Source organism: Acanthopagrus latus, chromosome 9, assembly GCF_904848185.1.
Source record: "Acanthopagrus latus isolate v.2019 chromosome 9, fAcaLat1.1, whole genome shotgun sequence".
Taxonomy (NCBI): Eukaryota; Metazoa; Chordata; class Actinopteri; order Spariformes; family Sparidae; genus Acanthopagrus; species Acanthopagrus latus.
The window spans coordinates 24,265,078-24,284,293 of record NC_051047.1 but is presented as its reverse complement, the minus strand read 5'-3'; the positions used below and the strand labels follow the sequence as shown (position 1 = coordinate 24,284,293).

Genomic DNA, 19,216 nt, shown 5'->3' with positions numbered 1-19,216 from the left:
AATAGGAACTGCGGGATTTCAATGTATGTGTTTAATCTTCTTCTTGTATTGTGTGCACCTGGCTGAAATTCACTTTATGACACTGACTTGGAATGGAAACTGACATAGTAGGAGGTGAAAGGGTGGGGCTGTGGCCACTGTGGCATTTTCTGGAGGAGGCTTCCACTTACAAATTCAGTGGGCGACACTTGGTTACAAGATGAAAATGTCACTCCGTTCAAAAAAAATCCCCTCAGTAGTTTATTCCCTGCCACTTTTTCTCAGCTGCAGCAGGGAAACAGGGAATAGTGGAGGTTTGGAGTGCTATCTGTTTGTGGAAAAATGTCAAGAGGGTTTTTGAATATAGCTCATGAAAGCTGATACTTGAGTGAAGAGGAGCCCACTTGTAAAAGCCAGAATTTCTATTATGGGCTTAGATGTTGAAAATATATATGTGGGTGCGGATGGTGTTGTTGGCATCTGTATGTGACAGTTTTAGAGTTTTATTCCATGAAGTCAGTTCACGGGAGTGCATCTACTGTGTGTGTGTATATATATATATATATATATATATATATATACATACATATATATATATATATATATATATATATATATATATATATATATATATATATATATATATATATATATACATACATATATATATAACAATATGTATTTTGTGACTGGAGAAAGGATCTTATAAGGTTACTCATAACTTATTTTAACTGAATTACAGGAGAACAATACGATAAATCATCAGTTAGTGGAAAGAAACTTAAAAATTAACTACCTGGTATTGTTCAAGGAACATGTGTAGCTGCTTTACAGAGATCCGGAGGTCGGTCTCATTGAACTCGTAAGGAATGTTCCAGCCTATAGGTCCAAACTTTCTCCTCTCTTGGATCAGGGCGTGGAAGAAACACAAGCCATATAGTAGCTTCTTGAACACTGCCTGGCAGGTGGATAAGCATAAATGGAAGGCGTGATCTTTGGTAAATAATTAGATGAACACAGCTAAAACAAACACTCTGAAATACACAGTAGGGGTGATAGCAGACACAAAGGAGCTCAGGACACCCACTGTTGTAGGTATGATAAATATGCACAGCAAGATATCTAGGCACACACAAGAGACATGCAAGCACACACTGACCGGCTTGCTGCAGCTGCCAAAAAACTCCGGGTCAGAGATGGGGTCCATGAGGAAGGAGCGTGCAATGTTGGCGCGCAGGCCTTTCGGAGCCTCATTGGTCATCTTCACCCCATTTTGAAGCACCGCAACTGGGAAGGTGGGAGATGGGTAGCTCGTCAGCCACAGCCTGAAGTCCGGGTGTGTCGTGTCTAGGTTCAGCTCCTGCACACAGCCACAAGTGAAAAAAATATTCAAATACCTGCATTAGGGCTGTTCTCCTGTGGTGAGTGGAAAGCCTAAGTGCGTGTTCTGACCTCACAGACTCTCTCCAGTGTCGACATCCACGAGGTGGCTAAGTGGCAGTTCTGCAGAACCACCCAGGTGCCCTCTTTAATGGCTGTCTCAATCATACGCATAGCAATAGGACCCTGGCCTTGGCCCAGAGAGAGCGAGGTCAGCTTGTTACCTGTAAAGCCCTACGGGATAAGAACAGAGGTACACACACACACACACACACACTTATGTAGCTGCTTTTTGACCAGATAGGAGACAAAAAACATTTCCAGTGCTTTTAAGATGTGTGTGGGAGCCTGGGATATCAGGAGGATTCAATTTCTGCTTTCATTTTGAGTTTGTACACACAGCAGGCTTCAAAGCTGCTGAATTTCCCAGGTGTCTCCGTACCTTTTCATCTCCGAACTTGAGCAATGCAGCCATGGGGTCAGATCCGGGGGAGAGAATGAAGATGAGGGGGGCACAGCAGTGGCTATCAACGAAGGCCTTACTCAGGTTGAAGGGTGGCGCCTCGATGAAGGGGCGACCCAAACTGTTGGAGACAAATTCCTGCACCATGGGAATAACCTGAGGGCAACATAAATGGAGTGTGTTTAATGTGTGCACAGTGAGGTAGTCCTTACAACCTGATGTATCCTCCTGAAAATATGATACAAGTTACAACTCAATATCCTCATAATATCATATTGTCAACAGCATATGAACTGACCTTGTCCGGTCTCAGGCAACGGACCACCAGCATCCTCTGAAACTGGGTCAGCTTCTCCTGCCATTTCTCAGGGAAGGGAGTCTGATGGGGGTTCTGCAGATATGCACAACACAGGCCATCCTGAATTCAGACTGAGTTACTTCAGATTCCTCTAGGGTTGCAGCGATATACCGGTTCAAAGGAACAATGTGGTATAAAAATTGACAATCATCATACAGAGTACATTTGCTTATCTATAGTATTGAAATCTATCAGCTTCGTAATATTAAACTATATATTTGAAGATGATCAGGTTTCATGTCTTCCATGCTTGTTGTCATGTCGTTATTCTGTTGCCTTAGCCCAAATGAAAATGCTGACACTAAAGGGACTGTCTGACAGCACAATAAAGTAAAAAAGCCACACAGATGATTAATTGATAGATTTTAATGCTGTTTCAAATTCTGTCATTTTTATTCATCAGTGAAGGAGGCTTGTCCCTCATTAGGTTACCTCAGCTAACATGCAGCTGAGTGCCTTTTTGTCAGCTTTCCTTGGAGAGGATGGGGAAAGTTCCGGGGTCGGGTTGCATTGTATCGAGCTGTTGCAAGATTAAGCAATGTAATTAAGCAAAAGAGGGGCAATCTGTAATGTGAATGGGGAGGAGAGTAATGCGGGGAGATAAATAAATATGTATGAACAAGCAAAGACTGTAGAAAAGGAAAAAAAGAAGAAGAAGAAAGAGGTGGGGAAACTGAAAAACCACTGGGTACTGGGTCAGACCAAAATGTTTGATTAATTTGTGGAACAAGTGTACCAGAGGAAATGAGCAATGGTAGCCGGAACTTTTGGAATTATTTTCCCCAGGCTGTTTATCGAGAGACTTCTGGCTATGTGTGTTGGCAGGTGCTTTGAGACGGATACACCTATTTAGGATCTCCTGGGGATTCTCTGTGTGTGCAGTGGTGTGTTCGTGTGTGTGAGCCTGAGTGCCTGTGTGCTTGATTGAACAGCTGTTCTTGCATCAAGATTGAATAAATGTGAATTCCACAACTGGAACAAACTCGATTTAATTAGACAGAAGTGTTGTGGCTGATTCTGTTGATTATAAATCAAAGGTTGTGTGTGTGTGTCATTGTGCATGTGTGTGTCATCAATGAGACAAGCATGTGTGCTGCACGCATGTTTGTTTGCGTGCACACACACGTTGATTAAACAGCTGCTCTTGCGTCTAGATTGCATAGATGTGACGAGCACAACAGGTACAAAAAAGACGTAATTGGATAAAACTTCAATTTTAGATTATTTATCATTCAAAGATGGAGGGAAGGTGTCTGTGTGCGTCAGGCAAATTATTTTCCTCCCACTCTTTTTCTTCCTTTCCCACTTATCTATACTCAATTTAAAGGTGCAATATTTATGATGTTTGTGTTAAATATTTAAAACAAAATCAACTAAAATTATCAGCAGAACAGTTCTGACATTATGTGTTACAGAGATATGTACTGAAGTTGTCATGCAACCAGGCTAGCCATGAGCTACATTTACATTTAGAGCATTTAGCAGACGCTTTTGTCCGAAGTGACTTACAATAAGTATATTTGTCACAAGAAAGAAACCAGAACATATCATCATCAATAAAGTAAGAAAAGAAAAACAGAAACAACATGTCCAGCATTTAATTGTTAGTATAATATATGCATGAGTGCTGTGCGATCCGAATGAGCTTTCCTGCTGAGCTGCAGAATGGGCGAAGCGCGCGTGTGGTTCATGCGCAAAACCCACAGGTAAATAGGTTGAACCTGTTCACTCTGTCCTTGTTCCTGTTCCTCTCACACCTTACAAACACTGCTGATGCTTGTCTGCATTCCACAAAAATATTTTTTTCTCTGATCCACACTCCAGGAAAGCGACAAACAACTTCTGTTAGAATCTTAGCCTAAATGACAAGCAGTCTGACCTATGGCTGCCACTGAGTTAGGTTCAGTGTTCAGTGCTCAACACCAATACGTCATTAGTGATAAGTGTTTTCTCCACATTTAACCTCATGAGTCAGCCATAATCTGATTGGGCACACTTTGAAATGGTCATTACATCTTGCCTGTTAAATCCTAGCGGTGCACAACACACACGGTGGCACTGATGTAAGGTTTACTCTCTTCAAAGGCAAACAATACCTCAAGCTGTTGCCAAGTAGTTCTGCCTAGGATTGTATGTATAGGCCTTAGTGTTTAAATATACTGTGTTGACAATATATCTGGGAAAAACCCTAAATATCTTTACCATTTGAGCTATAGACTTACGTCTGGTGAAACCTACAGAGTCCAAATATTCTGGTGGTCTTATGGGCAGTGGACTTACGTGACTCAGTTTAAACTGCTAAGCACAGCCACATTTAAGATGGAATCAACACATTTATAGTTTCTACAGTAAGACATCTCCCAAATATGCATTTTTGTAAAATTCATAGACTTTTTTCTCCCTCTGTTTCTCTTGGGTATTTTTATTTAATGGCATCTTTCTGTTCATGCTGATTTTAAATGTGGGCATTAACCCCCAGTTCTCTGCTACATAACCGCACCAATCATTCCATCATCATCACCAACACAGAAACGACACCCACACCAGACAGCCTACTTGATGACACTCACTTGGCTGTCATAGACCTTCTTCCACTCGTTCCTGAGGGGAGCCACGTCAAGACGCAGACCCTTGAAACACTTGAGTTCATCCAAGCGGCAAAGCTCATCCCACGACTTCTTGGGGAGCCAGGTGCAGGGATTGGCGTGAGGGTTGTCCAGGCCCACGCCTCCCGTCAGAAGAAAGCGCCACTCACCCTCATCCACCTGTGACATTAATCACTATCATGCAGCTATTGAAGGGTTAACACATAGCCTGACCATTTGGTTAAAAATCCTATGCACATTAAAAATACAAAATACAAATAGTTTAAAGCAATCACAGAGAGGACCGTGAAAAATCTGTGTTTGATTAGCTAACCACAAACTAACACACCAACTGAACAACAATATTGAATGTGTTCTCAAACACACGTTTTTAAGTGACTTGCTGTAAACCTGTGCGTGGGTGAAGTGTGTGTGTCATCCTACCAGCTTGTTGTGCATGAGCAGATTGACACTGAGGCAGAAGGAAAAGAGCAGCTTGTCCTTCTCAAACAGTGAGCGACACACATTGACATATAGTGAGTAGGTAAAGTGGTCTTTCAGGATCTGCAGCCTAAAGAAGATACATATGATAGCATTTTAGTAATGTCATTCCAAACCAAACATCACACAAAATCACCCACACTCATGCACCACTACTGGTCTTACATTCATTGTTTTCAAATCATTTACAAGTCAAATCTGTTTCTTCAAGTGGAAAGAAACATCCAAGATATTGTTTGATGACCTGCTTAAGTGACTTCTGGGAACATTCATTGGACTAGGCATTTTTCAGCCCCGCTCACCTCTGCTCCAAGTTGTCACTCTTATCTGAGTTGTCGATGGAGCTGATGAAGAGGTTAATAAACCAGGTGAGGGAGTACTGGTACATGGGCTCGATGTTGGCCAGGTCAGCGATAGAGAAGAACAAGATGGCTGAATGCACAGCGATGGGGGTGTAGCCCATGCGCGTCTCATCAATCTTCTGCTCCGTCACCTCAGCCACCGCCTGCTTTTCTGTGATTTCATTGGCAAGTACTTTGGAGCAGGAGAGGATCTTGACAGCCGTCTCATCCTCCAGGATGTTTCCCTCAGAGGAGGAGAGCACCTCTAAGATTTTGTCCTCAATCTCCTTCAGTTGTCTGACGATGATGAAATGCAAAGGACAAGTTTGCACCAAGAGGCTGGATACATTTTACATCATTAACACATACCTGAAGCTGGTGCGCACCACTCTACCTTTTATTCTCGGCTCCCTGCAGGATAAGAGCCTGTTTCTCCTCCTCTAGGTCAGGCCTTTCCCGGGCGACCACAATGCCTAGCAGCTGATCCTGGATGCCCTCTGGTGTGATCATAAAGTTCAGAAGAGTAACCTGCAGGGCACAAGAAGAAATACACAGGCATACATTTAAAACTAGGGCTGCAACTACTTTTCATCAAAAAATTATCTGCTGATCATTTTCAGATTGATCAATTAATCTTTGAAGAAAAACTGTTAATATTTACATTTAAGAAGCTTGGGATTTTTGATTAATAAAAATTAACAGTTTATCAATATAATTACTGATTAATTTACTTTTGATCAACTAATCAACTAATCATTGCAGCTCTACAGTTAATGTACAAATGAGTGTGTATGTTTCAGGGTGGCGGTGTCTCATACCACCCTTGTTCTCAGACAATTAAGTGAGGTACTTTGCAGCACAGTGTTGATCATCTTGGCAACAGTGCCTCTCCATGAGCCTCCTCCATCCAATCAATTCCAATAACCACTCCGGCCTTGGCAAAGTACAGGTGGGATGCATTTATTTCTTTTTCTTCTATGTGAAAAGTGTTGCAGCTAGAAGTGAAGGAGTGTTTCTTTTACCACAGCCTTAGTCATTCTGCTCTGCACTTACTCGGAGGTTAAAAGCCTATATCTGCTATCTACTCTCTGCCCTAATAAACGAGTGCACTTCTCCGGGGCCTAATTCCATTTCTATTGATGCTGCGGACCCACTCAGCTGGTGGTAAAGACTCAGAGCCCATATAAATCTCCCGTTTGTCCTTTTCACACATACACCCCCCTCCTTCGCTTCCCTCCGTCCCTTGAGCTCCTTAAGGGCTGGTTTTCTAGATGCTTGCCCTCTTGTATTTGAAAGTATTGCATTTCAAATAGGGCTTAATGGGAATAATGGACGCCTCATAGTGTACTGTACTGTAGGCAAAAAAAAAAGAAAAGAAAAAAAGATTGAGCCAGTTGTGAAAAATGAGTTGAATGTATCTAATAGCTGCTCATAAGGAGCAGGGCCCCTGCAAATAGATGCCTGAAATGTGATCTTCAGTAGTGCTCTCCAACCCCGTGCCTCACTGTAATTCTGTAATGCAATTTCCTTTAATGCTTCTTTTCTTGCAATTTCTTTTTTTTTCATTGGAGACTGTATTCCATAGGGGAGGTGGACGCAAAGAATCATGAATCTTTGTGTTTCTGGGGTAAAAATGTGCTATTTGAGCGGTATGAAAGAATATGTGGGAACTTACAAAGGAAAGTAGGGCTCATCTATTTGTAGGAAAAAAAAAATATGTCTAAATAATTATTCAGTGTTAGAACCAACCTGCTTTTTAGTTTTGCAGGTACCATATTATAAACAAACTAGTGAAAAAGCATTGTACAATTTAGCGTTGACACAGAACTGGAGAGCGATAAAATGCAGCTAGTAGTGGTGCATAGATACATAGAGCATAGAATAGGCATTGAAACCATTTTAAATATTCATTATCGCTATCTAATTATATTTTGAACATACCAATACAATTTAATGTTTTGACTAGATGCCAGTGCTTGATTGCCAAATTGCCATTAGGCACTGAGGAAAAAGTCAGACCAAAGTCATTAAGATTCAAAAGTGAAAACTGACTGGCAACAAATCACCACCCATGATGTGGGTCCAGAAAAGACCTGTTCCATAATGAAGTGAAAAATGAAATTTTTGTGGTACCAACGGAACGTACAGCACCCCATGATCTATTACCTAGATTAATAACAATCAGGACATAACAAACCGGGTTGACTGTTGCTATTAGGTGTGATGGTGATGTGAATGCAGATGTCGGTGTTGGTTCCGGTGAGAACATGTGTTCTATTATTCCCTTCTGTTCTGGCAGCAGCTTTGTTGTGGAAGATTCATCTATCCTTAGCTCCTCGCTCCAGTCAAGTGGTGAGTAGAGGACGCATGGAGGACTACAAAGGGCTCATAACAATGCAACTAACACCTGCTGCAAACAGTTAAAACTGCTCTAATTACACTGTCACATAAAAGGCGTGTGCAGGCTCATGCGTGTCATACTGACTATGTTTGTTAGTGTGTGACTGATGTAGGTGTGGATGGAGGTTGCAGGTTGCTTTATAGGGCTTCAAACACACAAATAAAGAGTGAACAGGTCCATTACCCTATCTCCTTTGTCAAACTGTAGCCAGCTGACTTGTTAATTTGTGATAGGCCAAGACAGTGTCAAATGTGACCCTTTGAATGCAGCAGAAAAGCTTGGACTCAGTCTATTTTCCATGTTAATAATGAAATGTGTTTCTATAATGTGAAGCCAGTGGAAGTGTAGTGGGATACTAAAAAATATAGCAGCGCCTGAGGCAGTTTACCACTACAGCACCTTAACAGAGGTCTCAGGCAGGTAGTGTGGGTTGCGCAGCTTGGTAGTAATGTAGAAGCGGAAGTCGGGAGCATATTCAATGGTAGAGTCTCCCAGGCGGATACACATGGCACCACCCTGTTTAAAGGTCTGTCTCAGCAGCAGGGGCTCCAGGATAGGGTCCAGCTCCTCACCAACATTCTCCAGCAGCACTGAAAGAAATCATTCAGTCCTTATCGATATTTTCTTACCAGGTTAGCCAACTATTTTTAGGGCTTTTATTTAAAAACACACATTTACAAGCAATCACATTTTGGTGCTGTCAAGTTCAACCACTATCTGCATTAACAGTTGAGTCATTTGCACATCTTCAAATGAGACAAAGTTCGGCAGCAGGATTACAAATCAAGACATAGCATTGTTTCCCGAATCATTCAAACCTTACCAAACACTGCAGCACTGGTTTTAGTACTATTGATACCTGTACTTGACTATTGATAAAAAAATTTTTAAAAAATCACTAAATGAGGGTATTTTTTAGCTTTTGCATCTAGGCTAATAACTAAGGGGTGATCCTGCTGTTGCTGTGCTGGTTCCTGGATCATTATTAAACTTTCATTTAGCACCAGTTCAGCTCATAATGTATTTACAAAGTGGCTTTTCTTAGCATCTAATATAATTATTTGGCTTGTCTTAATTTGTCCCTTTTACTTCCTGTCATTGTGTACATAATCCTGCCTCAAGAAAACACTTCAAAATGTTTCTTTAAAAGTTCTTTTTAAATCAAATACTGGTAATTAATATCTTTGCTGGAGCTGTCAGAGACATTTCCCTTCAATGAAAGCCTGCACACAAACTACCTTTCACACCAACTTACTTTAGTTGAACTAATGCATCCCTTACAAACTTCATTACATTAAAACTTGTAAGGGCTTACACCCTCAGCATATTTCAGCTCCCTGAGATTAGCACTCGACATTTAACTTCCATGCCAGACCTAGAAACTTGTGTGCACTCGTGCCCAAAACCAAGAAATCAGTGAATCAAGTGAAGCATTACCGGTTACAGATGCCTTGTTCCCATGACATCATTATTCATTTCTACCTTCACATTAAGTATGATAATGCTGTTCTCGTGTTAAGAACATTAGCACATCTATAATTGACATTATGCCTGGAGGTGGTCTGGTAACTAAGTTTTTATACAACGTTCAGTGCCAGTGACAGCTGATGAACTTTCTCTCACAAGATAGGGAATCAAATCAGGTCACCCTTCTCCACATCATTTCGTTCTGCATTATCACACCGATATTGCAATTATCTCAGCGGATTAAACAGAAACTTGCATCACATAATAAAGCCTAGCCTATCAAGAGATTAGACAGGGAGACATACATTCAACCACTAGCACATAGCCAGGATTACAGGCTGCAATACCAGTGACAAGAAACCATAAAACTGGGAAGTATGGAGGATTGTTTGTGGAGGGTGGAACAGTATCCTCTGGGGAGTATTTTGCACCCTGCAAGGACATGCTAGTCTCTGAACTGTAAGCCTTGTAGTCTGCCAGTAAGCAAAGAGCCAGTGGCTGGCTGAGATGGGTCATTATTTAGATGTCTTTTTAATGGCTATAAAGCTGCCTCTGCCTGTGTCTTACTCTAACTCATCTCTTGCTGTTCCCTCTCATACCCTCTTAAAATCCCATAAGACATAAGTATAGTCACACTGAAAAAAAGCACAAAAAACAGCCACATCTCCCTACACATGTCAATATGGTCAGACAAACATAACTGATTTCTTCTGGGATTTTGTATGCAGTCTGCCATACTAATAGTCACGAAGGTTCATTGAAACATCTCACTCAGAAATGTGTTTTTATGAATTCTCCCACTGCAGAAAAGAGAACAAAGGAAAAACACAGCCCATGCTTAGCTATTATCAGTCCCTGTGGTGAAGAGAGACCTCGGCAGGCAGTGACAGGAACTGCAACAATGTGGGTGAGGCACACACATACACACACACACATACACACACACACACACACACACACACACACACACACACACACACACACACACACACACACACACAGACGGGCACGCACATACACAGACACAGACAAGACAGCAAAAGCAGAGGCATCAAACCAGAGAAATACTTGTGCTTACCTGGCGTGCCAAACTGGATGCAGTTCTCCAGAGTGCGTACAAAGTCAGCATCACTCAGTTTAATGATATGCAGGCTATTGGCTTTCTCCATGTTTTTCACCCACTTGTTGGCCTGGCCCTGGGGATCAATCATCAGAGGCCACCGCCTGGCATTACTACAAACACACACACGCACACACACACACACACACAAACACACACACACACACACACACACACACACACACACACACACAATCACACACAGTAGTGCCGGATCAAATAGTGCTGCCTCGTCAGAGGAGGATGAGACATCACAGCAGCAGGAGGGCTTGTTGGAGGACAAGAATTGAGATGTACAGAGGGGGTGAACATTCACTCGGAGCACAGTTAGACAGCTCACAGTTGGGTGGCACACCAGGGGCCATAGTATTGTGATTAAAAAGCAATGTTGCCGCGTCGTTTACACAAACAAGCAGATGCCTTTCGATATTCCACTTTTTTATGGCTCCTTAAGATTAAAGCTAAGTTAAAGCTAAGTTTAGTAGAGGTTACAAAGTCCCGTCATACTTGTGGGCGATGGAATCGCAATCCTTTAATTGTAGTACGTGGTCCACGTATGCTTACTGTCAAAAACAGACAGTTGCACACAGGAGCACCTAGGAATCCATTCCTTGCGCACAGTGAGCAACACAAAATCAGAAGCTTTGGTGAAATCATTCATGCTCAGCAAGCCACTTCGGGTTAAAATATACAAATATAAGTTAAGTAGGAAAATGTACATCAGATCAGAGGCAGCAAAATGTTGCTTGAGACATCTGAAATCTGAGTACAAAGCAAATACTGCTTGAGACATCTGAAATCTGAGTGCAAAGCAAATACTGATGCACTTTCCTCTGCAGAGATTGTCTTTAATACTCACGAGATTATGATACCGTTATCTATGGAGAAGCTGTCTGATGGCAGGCCAGCGATGGTCCATGAACGAATCTTGACCGGATCCCCCAGAGAGTTCATCAGAGACATGTTGGGGGAGCACGGGATCTCCCTGTTCTTACAAAGATTCATCCACTCCTCTGTCTGATCCTGCAGAGGAGTACATTCACTGGTAATGACTTCATTTTCACCTGACTACCTATGAACATTTCAACTTTAAAGACTCATGTAAAACGATCATTAAAAACAATAACGAGGCATATGTAGTCAGATTTAAAGAGAGTGGCTTTGAAACAAAGCATAACACATTCATTCCACTGAATTCTTTTTTCCAGCATCACAATGGCCCTCTGTGTGCCAAAGATGACCTTTAAACACTGGCTTGGTTTCCAAGACATGTGAGGCTCAGCACAGGGGAAAAGCAAAGTGTCTGGGGACCTCCAGAGTGTTTACTTCCCACCAAAGTGATCGCAAGCATTTGGCCTTTATTGGCCTAAAAACAGTGTTGGGATTTGCATTGGTTACAGAGTGCTTAATAGAAACAACTCATTATTCTCAAAACAAAACATTGTTAACTGGAAATATAGCAGCTATGTCTCTGTGAACAGACTTTACAAACACAGGTAGAAATATAGGGAAAACACAGTGTTGTACATTCACCAAGTGTGGACCATTGATATCAATATCATGTACCTCATTTCACTTAGGTCATATTCTGTTACTATCAGTTTCCAAGCGTGCACCTCCTCCATCAGCTTACCTGTCTGTAGCTGGACGTAAAGGCTCCCAGGTAAGCCACAATGCCCGCTGAGATAAGGATGTCCCCAGTCAGGTTATTGTAGAGCTCTCCCAGATTGAAGGCCATTTCGCTCCAGCGTGTCTTTTCTCCACCCAGGCCTCCAATAAGCTGCTCTGCTCGCTCCAGCTTCTTACTGCAAAGATCCACCTGGAGGATATGATCGGAGGAGGATAGCAAACATTTGTTGCACTGTGGCTGCCGTCCCAGATCAAGGAAAAGAATGAATTTCCTGCTGATCAGAGCAACTTTGTGTATTTCGGTAGTAGTTGAAGGTCTATCATTAACCTCAACAGGTTGTATTTTTGCATGGCAGTGGCACATCATCCTTTTTGTTATCATGTTTCAATTGGAGCTGTAGTTACACAAATGTTTTCTTACATTACACAGGTGAAATGTTTTTTTCTTTCTTCAAACTCAGACAAGGAAAACTATTAAACAGAATTTTTAACTATCTACAACATAATAAACTAAACTGAGATAAAAAGGACAAACCTGATTCTCTAGCTCAGCCTTCTTGTTTTTGTTAGCCTCCAAAGTCTCCTGAAGCTTTGCAAGTTTATCTTGGACTTCTTTGAGGGCAGCCTGCTTTTTGTGGAGGCTCTCCATGGCCACCTTCAGCTCCCCCTCAGCCTGTGCCAGCTTCTCCTTCTTTGGAGCCACCACCTTGGCCACTCTGAGAGACACAAGAAGCATTTCACACAGGAGAAGGATGTAATAACCTTCAGGATAAGGTTTGTCTTAGATAGTGCAGATTCTTGAAGGAGTTGGATGAGCTGATGGCTTTTATATGATAAATTGCATATGATTTAATATGATAGCCTTTATGCTATGTGATGTTATTAGCATGCTCATTGTAGTTGACCGTGTAAGAGCAGCATCAATATGAAACACAGTGCTTTCTATTAACTGTTAGCGTAAATTAGATTCTTGTGAGCCTACACTGGATATTAATGACAACCTTTAGCTATACATGTGGGTAACATTTAGGACTGTCAGAACAATAATGATGTGAACATTTCCCTTTAAATGACTTGCATCTTGATTTGGCCCGTTATATTAATCACACTTGCACCAGGAAAGTGATTATTCCTTTGAAGTCACCAATAACCAAGCTTCATGTTATTCACTCAGACTGATGAAAAACTCTCTCAACCTTTGTGAATCTGCATCAATTTTTATAACTGATAACACAGGAGGAAAAACACATTACTTACGTGTCATACTTATCCATGGCACAAACCCAGCTACACAAGCCTTCGGCTGCACGGGATGCGGTTCGAATCTTCTCTGGTACAAAGTCTGGGTTGGTTATGTACTTGTTGCGGATGATGGCAATGAGATTTGGTGGAATGTTGTCTTTGTCGTACTCGTGGAGGCCTTGAAGAAACTTCATGTCTCCCAGCAGCTTTTTGGCCGGGGGCCAGAAATCCTCCACTTTTTTACCAGTGCCTGAGGGGTCAGGCACACGATCTGGCTTGACGCCTTTGAGAATGCAAATTGCCTCCATCACAAGCTTGACAGCTGTAGGTGGGCATTTCATGGACTTCACCACTGTGATATCCTGTACATAAAAAAACACATCTTTATATGCCCTCTTCACAATTCTATTCCAGTACACCTGACATTTGAGCCTGATGTTGCCATATAACATGCTGCTCCTTTTACCTGAGTGGTGAGCGTATCCAAGGCAGTGAGGGCAGCCTCAAGGATAGGCATGGCTATGGCCAAGTCAGCATCACACTCATCCTTGATGGCCTTGGCACCCATGGCTTGTTCGTTGGCTACAGCCTCGTCCACCTTCACCACCTTCTCTGTCTCAGCCACTTCAACAGATTCGTGCTCAATCACCACCATCATCTCATCTACCTCCTTGCTGGCAACAAGCAGCTGTGGCTGTAGAGCCTCCAGCTCAACTTGCATAGTGGCCACCTGGTCTGCTGCTGACTCTAGCTTCTCGAGGCCAACCTCGTATCGGCGTTTTAGCTTCATAACCTCACTGGGCAAAAGACAAAGACAGAAACAGATTAGTCCTACAAATGGAAACACGTTTTTTTGTATCTAAAGTCCTTTATTGCTACAGGAAGTAACAAAACATTAAACAACAGCTAAAATTCCAATGTCCCCTTACAGTATATCTTAAATCTTACGCTCTTTTAGTCTCCAGCAGGGCCTTGAAGGTGGAAATGAGTTCCAGGTATGAGGTTGGTGTGACATAGTTGTGGCGCTGCAACTCAGACAAAAAGCGAGCTGATAGTTCTATGGTTGACGTGTGGAAGCTCTTGCACATGTTGATGCAGCCTTCTCGGGACTCATCCGTCATCTCAACATCCTCCAGGAAGCGACAGGCCACAGCCTGCAGGGCATCCTCGGGCCAGGTCTGATAAGGAAGGAAATATGCTGTACTGCTGCTGTGTATGAAGTGTACTTTAATCTCTACTACAGTTTTCTGTTAATGTCATAAACTTTTACTGACGGAAGCGTGGATAAGGATTTGGGAGATCAATCCCACATGATGTTGTGGGTTGAAATGAAAAACCACAGACTGTATACATCTTTCCTTACAAATTTCATATTCATCACCTGTGATAATGCACTGTATATCGTCCTCATCATTTGATTAACTACCTGTGGCATCTATAGGTGTGACCAACAGCACATCAGAACTCATATAACATACGGTGCACACACACACCTGGAACCAGTTAATGGTGCAGCAGTTAATGAGGGCGGGGAAACGTCTCAAACGGTTCCTAAACGCGTCTCCAATGGGACTCATGGCCAACACCACATGCAGCTGTGTGCGACAGCGCTCCACAAACATGTTGAAGAGGGACAAAGGGCTGCCATCCGTCTGCTTGTCACGGTCACGTTGCCGGTCCAACACACGCATTCGCTCACAGATTTCCTGCTTCTCATCAACTGCAAACAGGTTAGGCACCTGGAAACAAAAGTCAATAGATTGGTCTGTTTTTGGGTGCTGGCTTTGTTAAACGGAACACATTTGCACCGATTTATCTCTATTCAATTAATCCATCTTCGGATCAGTTTGTACATGTTATCCATACCTCGACTCACACATCAATGCAGGACCCCCCCCAATATACTTTACCTCACCAGTGTTGAGTAGGTTGCCAATGTCCTCAAGGAAAGACTCCGTTTTGATTTGAGTGTCTGTGAAAAGGAAAACTCCATGAGCTTCACCCTGTGTAGACTTCCTCATGATAAGCTTCAGGTCGTCATGCCACTCTGTGGTGCCGTAGGTCTTGGAGATTTCCACCTGGAAAAGCTCTGCCTCAGCCATGTAGGCAGCCAAACGGGTGAGAGACTGGCGCCCACTCCCACCCACGCCAACCAGCAAGGCGTGACCACTTGGCTGCTTTAGGATGCGGGAAATACGGCACACGTGTTCAATGGCAAAACGGAAGAGCACTAGATTCATAGGTGCTTTGCTGATGTTGTTGAACTCCTCCAGGTGAGACTCCACCACTTGTCGGAGCTGGTCGAGGTTGTGCACCTCTCTGTAGGTGTGGTCCTCACCCTTGGGGTCGTGAAAGTCACAGAACATAAGGCTGCGCAGGTCATCCTCAGTGACATTTCCATCACAGTCCTGGTCTAGATGTTGAAAGAGCTGATGGAAGTCCTCCTCCATGTGATTCTGAGACACCACCTGTAAATGGCTCACGAGCCAGGCACGATCCGCATCCTGAACCAGTCGATCATAGTAAACCCTCAGGACCTGAGGATCAACAAGACAAGGAAAGTGTGAGTTTGAGTGAAAAGTACAAAGGAATCTTCTCACCAGCATTATGATATTTATTTTGCATTTGCATGTTTCTGATTTAGTTACATAGCTGTCAGGTATTTTTCACTGTTGTTGTGTAGAACAATACCTCATGCACCAAGAGGCGTTTGATGACAGATGGTTCATCTGCAGTCTCTGGCCGCGACAGGCAGATGCCCTGAATGACACGAGAGACATCGCGCAGATTGAACAAGTAATGGGACTTTGTAGGGGTTGGTAGCAGGTTCTTGGTGGACTCTTTGTACACTGACATGGTACTGTTAACAATCTGAGAGGTCAGAGCTGCAAATGGCTTGGGAAAAGTAAACCTGTTGACAAAATGGTGGAATGATTGTTAAGACTCCATTCCAACATATTTCCCACAGTTTATTGAAAAATATATCAGTGAAACATGTATATGTTAAACAAATAAAACATGTATGATCAAGGATACTTTTCTATCATATTAATGCATTAACACTGAATTTCCAAAACACCAGTATATGTCAAAGTGTTAAAATGATATCTTCTTAGAATGCAGGTGATACTCCTGTTTGCAGGAGTGGTTGGATAGATTTGAAACCAATCCAATAAATTGAATTGCTTCCGGACTTAAGGTCTCTTAGGTAAACACTGTAGCAGTGTCATGAGAGGGGAGGAAAAAGAACATATTTAGTTCTGTGATTACTGAAACAGAAACTCATGTCTAGAACAATGTATCCTCCTAACTCAAAGTCGCCAGTCAGTTATAATAATATAATTATTTCTCTTCTAAAGTGGAATAATACATTAAAATCTTACTTTACAACAATGGCATTTTTAGAGACAATATTTGAATCTTTGTTTGGTTAATTTAGAATTCATTGTGTTGATAAAAGTGGTGGGATACTATCCCGGGTCCTTAAAAAGTTGTAGTTCTAATATAATTTACCAAAGACTGAAATTGATGCAGTTTATGTGCACCAGAGTAGCTTAATGGATGATATATAGATCCCTGGTTATAAACATACCTAATCGTGAAATGCCAGTCTGTGATCCTGGAGAAGATTGTATACATAGTCTTCTCGTCAAAATCATTAATGGTGATCATGTTGAAGTGGCGCAGGTACCGAGGGGTGACAGGGTTCCTCCCTCCACCTGAAATACAAGCAGGTCACAGATAACATTCCTCATACTGTAGGTATGCCTCCACTGAACTGTTTCTGTTACTCTAACACTATGAGTCAGTGTACCTTTTTTGTATAACTTATTTCTACTGTATGTCTTTTTGTGAGCAAAAAAAAACAAACAAACAATTGAGCTATTCTGTTCTTGTCTATTTTTTTATATTAAACACTATTATTATTTCAGATTTGGAATGCATCATTATATTAAGAGAACCACATCATTTTAGATGACAAAATAAACTACATGTTGCTCTCATGTTCATAGTGATGTACATTTAAAAGGGTAACTAGGGTTCAGAATTTGCTCACACATTTTCAAGATCAACAATATGTCCCCCAATGGCATAGCACACAGGGAATCCAATCATGATTTGATCTAAGTCTGAATCTCAGTCAACAGAGTCCACAAAGGGGGCATTCTCTGTGGAGTAAACAGTACTTGCTAGCTCTATGGTTCATTGATGTTGGAGTTACCAGGACATAGCACTGGTCTCAATTCAACACACACGTTTACATTTGTAATTCAATATACTTGGACACCAGTAAAAATGGGTTCCTCCATTGTTTTCCCTGGTGTGGGTTCAGTGGCTGCCATGGCTATACTGGGCAGCAGCTTAGAAAAGCTGAACAACTGTCAGCACAGGCATCAGGAGCAAATACTGTAGCTGTGTTGGCACCTGAGTGTGGCACCCAGCCTCTTTCTCCGACAGCTGTCGCTGCCAGCTGCCTCAGTGGACAGGGATGGTCTCACATTTACACCGGCAGTGGTTGTCGTGGAGGTGGAAGTGGTAAACACTTGCTATCTGTGAGCAGCTTAAGGCAGTGAGGAGCTCCACAAAACAGCAGGTAGTGGTTTGTGACACTGACTTGACAACACCTCAGCAGCCGTTTAGAGTAAAAGAAAGTATTCGCTCTACCCACCTAAACATCTGCAGTCCATCAACCAATCTAGGGCTCTGATTCATTATAACTGCTTTGACAATATACTTCTGATAAAACCACAGTTGCTACTCACCAGGTGGTCCCATGGCGCAAATGACCTGGATATCCACCAAGTTGATCATGGAGCAGTCCTTCGTGTCATACCAGTTCCAGTGGTCCAGCCACTGACGCAGCAGCTCCACAGGGGGCTGGGCACCATAAACCTCCCTGGCTGGCATGTTCACGTCGTCCACAAATATCACCTGACAAAGTATGACATTAGAACACAAGATGAAAAACTGATAATGCCACAACATAATTAAAACTATAGTCTTTTTGTAAAAAAAAACATGTTTTTACACATAAGAATAAAATAATGCTTGCTTTAAAAAAGGACAACAAATCATTACAACTGACAGCATTTTAGTGACTCACCACAGTGAAAACTGAAATACAAACAAGCCATTCCAAGATAAAACATCTAATGAACACAAGAAAGAGGCCGTACCATTTTCTTTCCCAATGGAGGACCGAACACTCCTTTGCGCCGCTTATCTAGCTTGGACATAATAATGTTCTGAGTCTGAGCAGCTGTGGTCTGAGCTGAAAAGTTGATAAATAATGGGCTGTACACATCCTTCTGCAGCTGATTCAATAGGAAGTCCTGGGCAAGAGATATTAGAAATACAAACAAAGATTATCACCAAATCTCTCAGGAAAAGAGACACTCTGAAAAAAAGCACTGTATGACAATAAATGGAATATTTACACAGTTTGTATAAAGATTTACTAATGAAGTACACACTGTTGTTGTACGATACAATTAATCGACTGTATGTATGTATTTATGGGGATATTTAGAAAAATCATGGGGACTTCAAGCAAGTTTGATAATTGCATACTTGACAAATAGAAAATGTACATTTGGTTGAAAACGCTTCAAAGTAATTTCACTCTCTGTTCTGTATCAGCAAGCCAAATATAGCCTGTACAGGTAGAGTACACATAAAATGACAATTTCGTATTTGATCCCGAAAAATGGTTGTGATAAGCTTTATAATCTAATTAAATGTGGCATTTA

General features: G+C 42.0%; 1 protein-coding gene across 1 annotated transcript in view; it reads right to left on the bottom strand.

Moving 5' to 3' along the window:
• Window positions 1-19,216, bottom strand: part of dnah7 (dynein, axonemal, heavy chain 7) — a 74,017-nt gene that overhangs the window by 15,090 nt on the left and 39,711 nt on the right. Inside the window, exons 37-59 of the mRNA XM_037108632.1 lie at window positions 18,644-18,799; window positions 18,230-18,398; window positions 17,059-17,185; window positions 16,158-16,377; window positions 15,377-16,003; window positions 14,960-15,205; window positions 14,415-14,644; window positions 13,933-14,263; window positions 13,482-13,828; window positions 12,760-12,940; window positions 12,229-12,414; window positions 11,455-11,618; window positions 10,554-10,708; window positions 8,408-8,598; window positions 6,002-6,135; window positions 5,569-5,904; window positions 5,210-5,336; window positions 4,751-4,945; window positions 2,121-2,213; window positions 1,802-1,978; window positions 1,432-1,593; window positions 1,139-1,339; window positions 776-937 (exon numbers count right to left, since the gene is read on the bottom strand). Coding sequence (XP_036964527.1) covers window positions 776-937; window positions 1,139-1,339; window positions 1,432-1,593; window positions 1,802-1,978; window positions 2,121-2,213; window positions 4,751-4,945; window positions 5,210-5,336; window positions 5,569-5,904; window positions 6,002-6,135; window positions 8,408-8,598; window positions 10,554-10,708; window positions 11,455-11,618; window positions 12,229-12,414; window positions 12,760-12,940; window positions 13,482-13,828; window positions 13,933-14,263; window positions 14,415-14,644; window positions 14,960-15,205; window positions 15,377-16,003; window positions 16,158-16,377; window positions 17,059-17,185; window positions 18,230-18,398; window positions 18,644-18,799 — 4,917 coding nt within the window. The remainder of the gene's footprint in view (window positions 1-775; window positions 938-1,138; window positions 1,340-1,431; window positions 1,594-1,801; window positions 1,979-2,120; window positions 2,214-4,750; window positions 4,946-5,209; window positions 5,337-5,568; window positions 5,905-6,001; window positions 6,136-8,407; window positions 8,599-10,553; window positions 10,709-11,454; window positions 11,619-12,228; window positions 12,415-12,759; window positions 12,941-13,481; window positions 13,829-13,932; window positions 14,264-14,414; window positions 14,645-14,959; window positions 15,206-15,376; window positions 16,004-16,157; window positions 16,378-17,058; window positions 17,186-18,229; window positions 18,399-18,643; window positions 18,800-19,216) is intronic.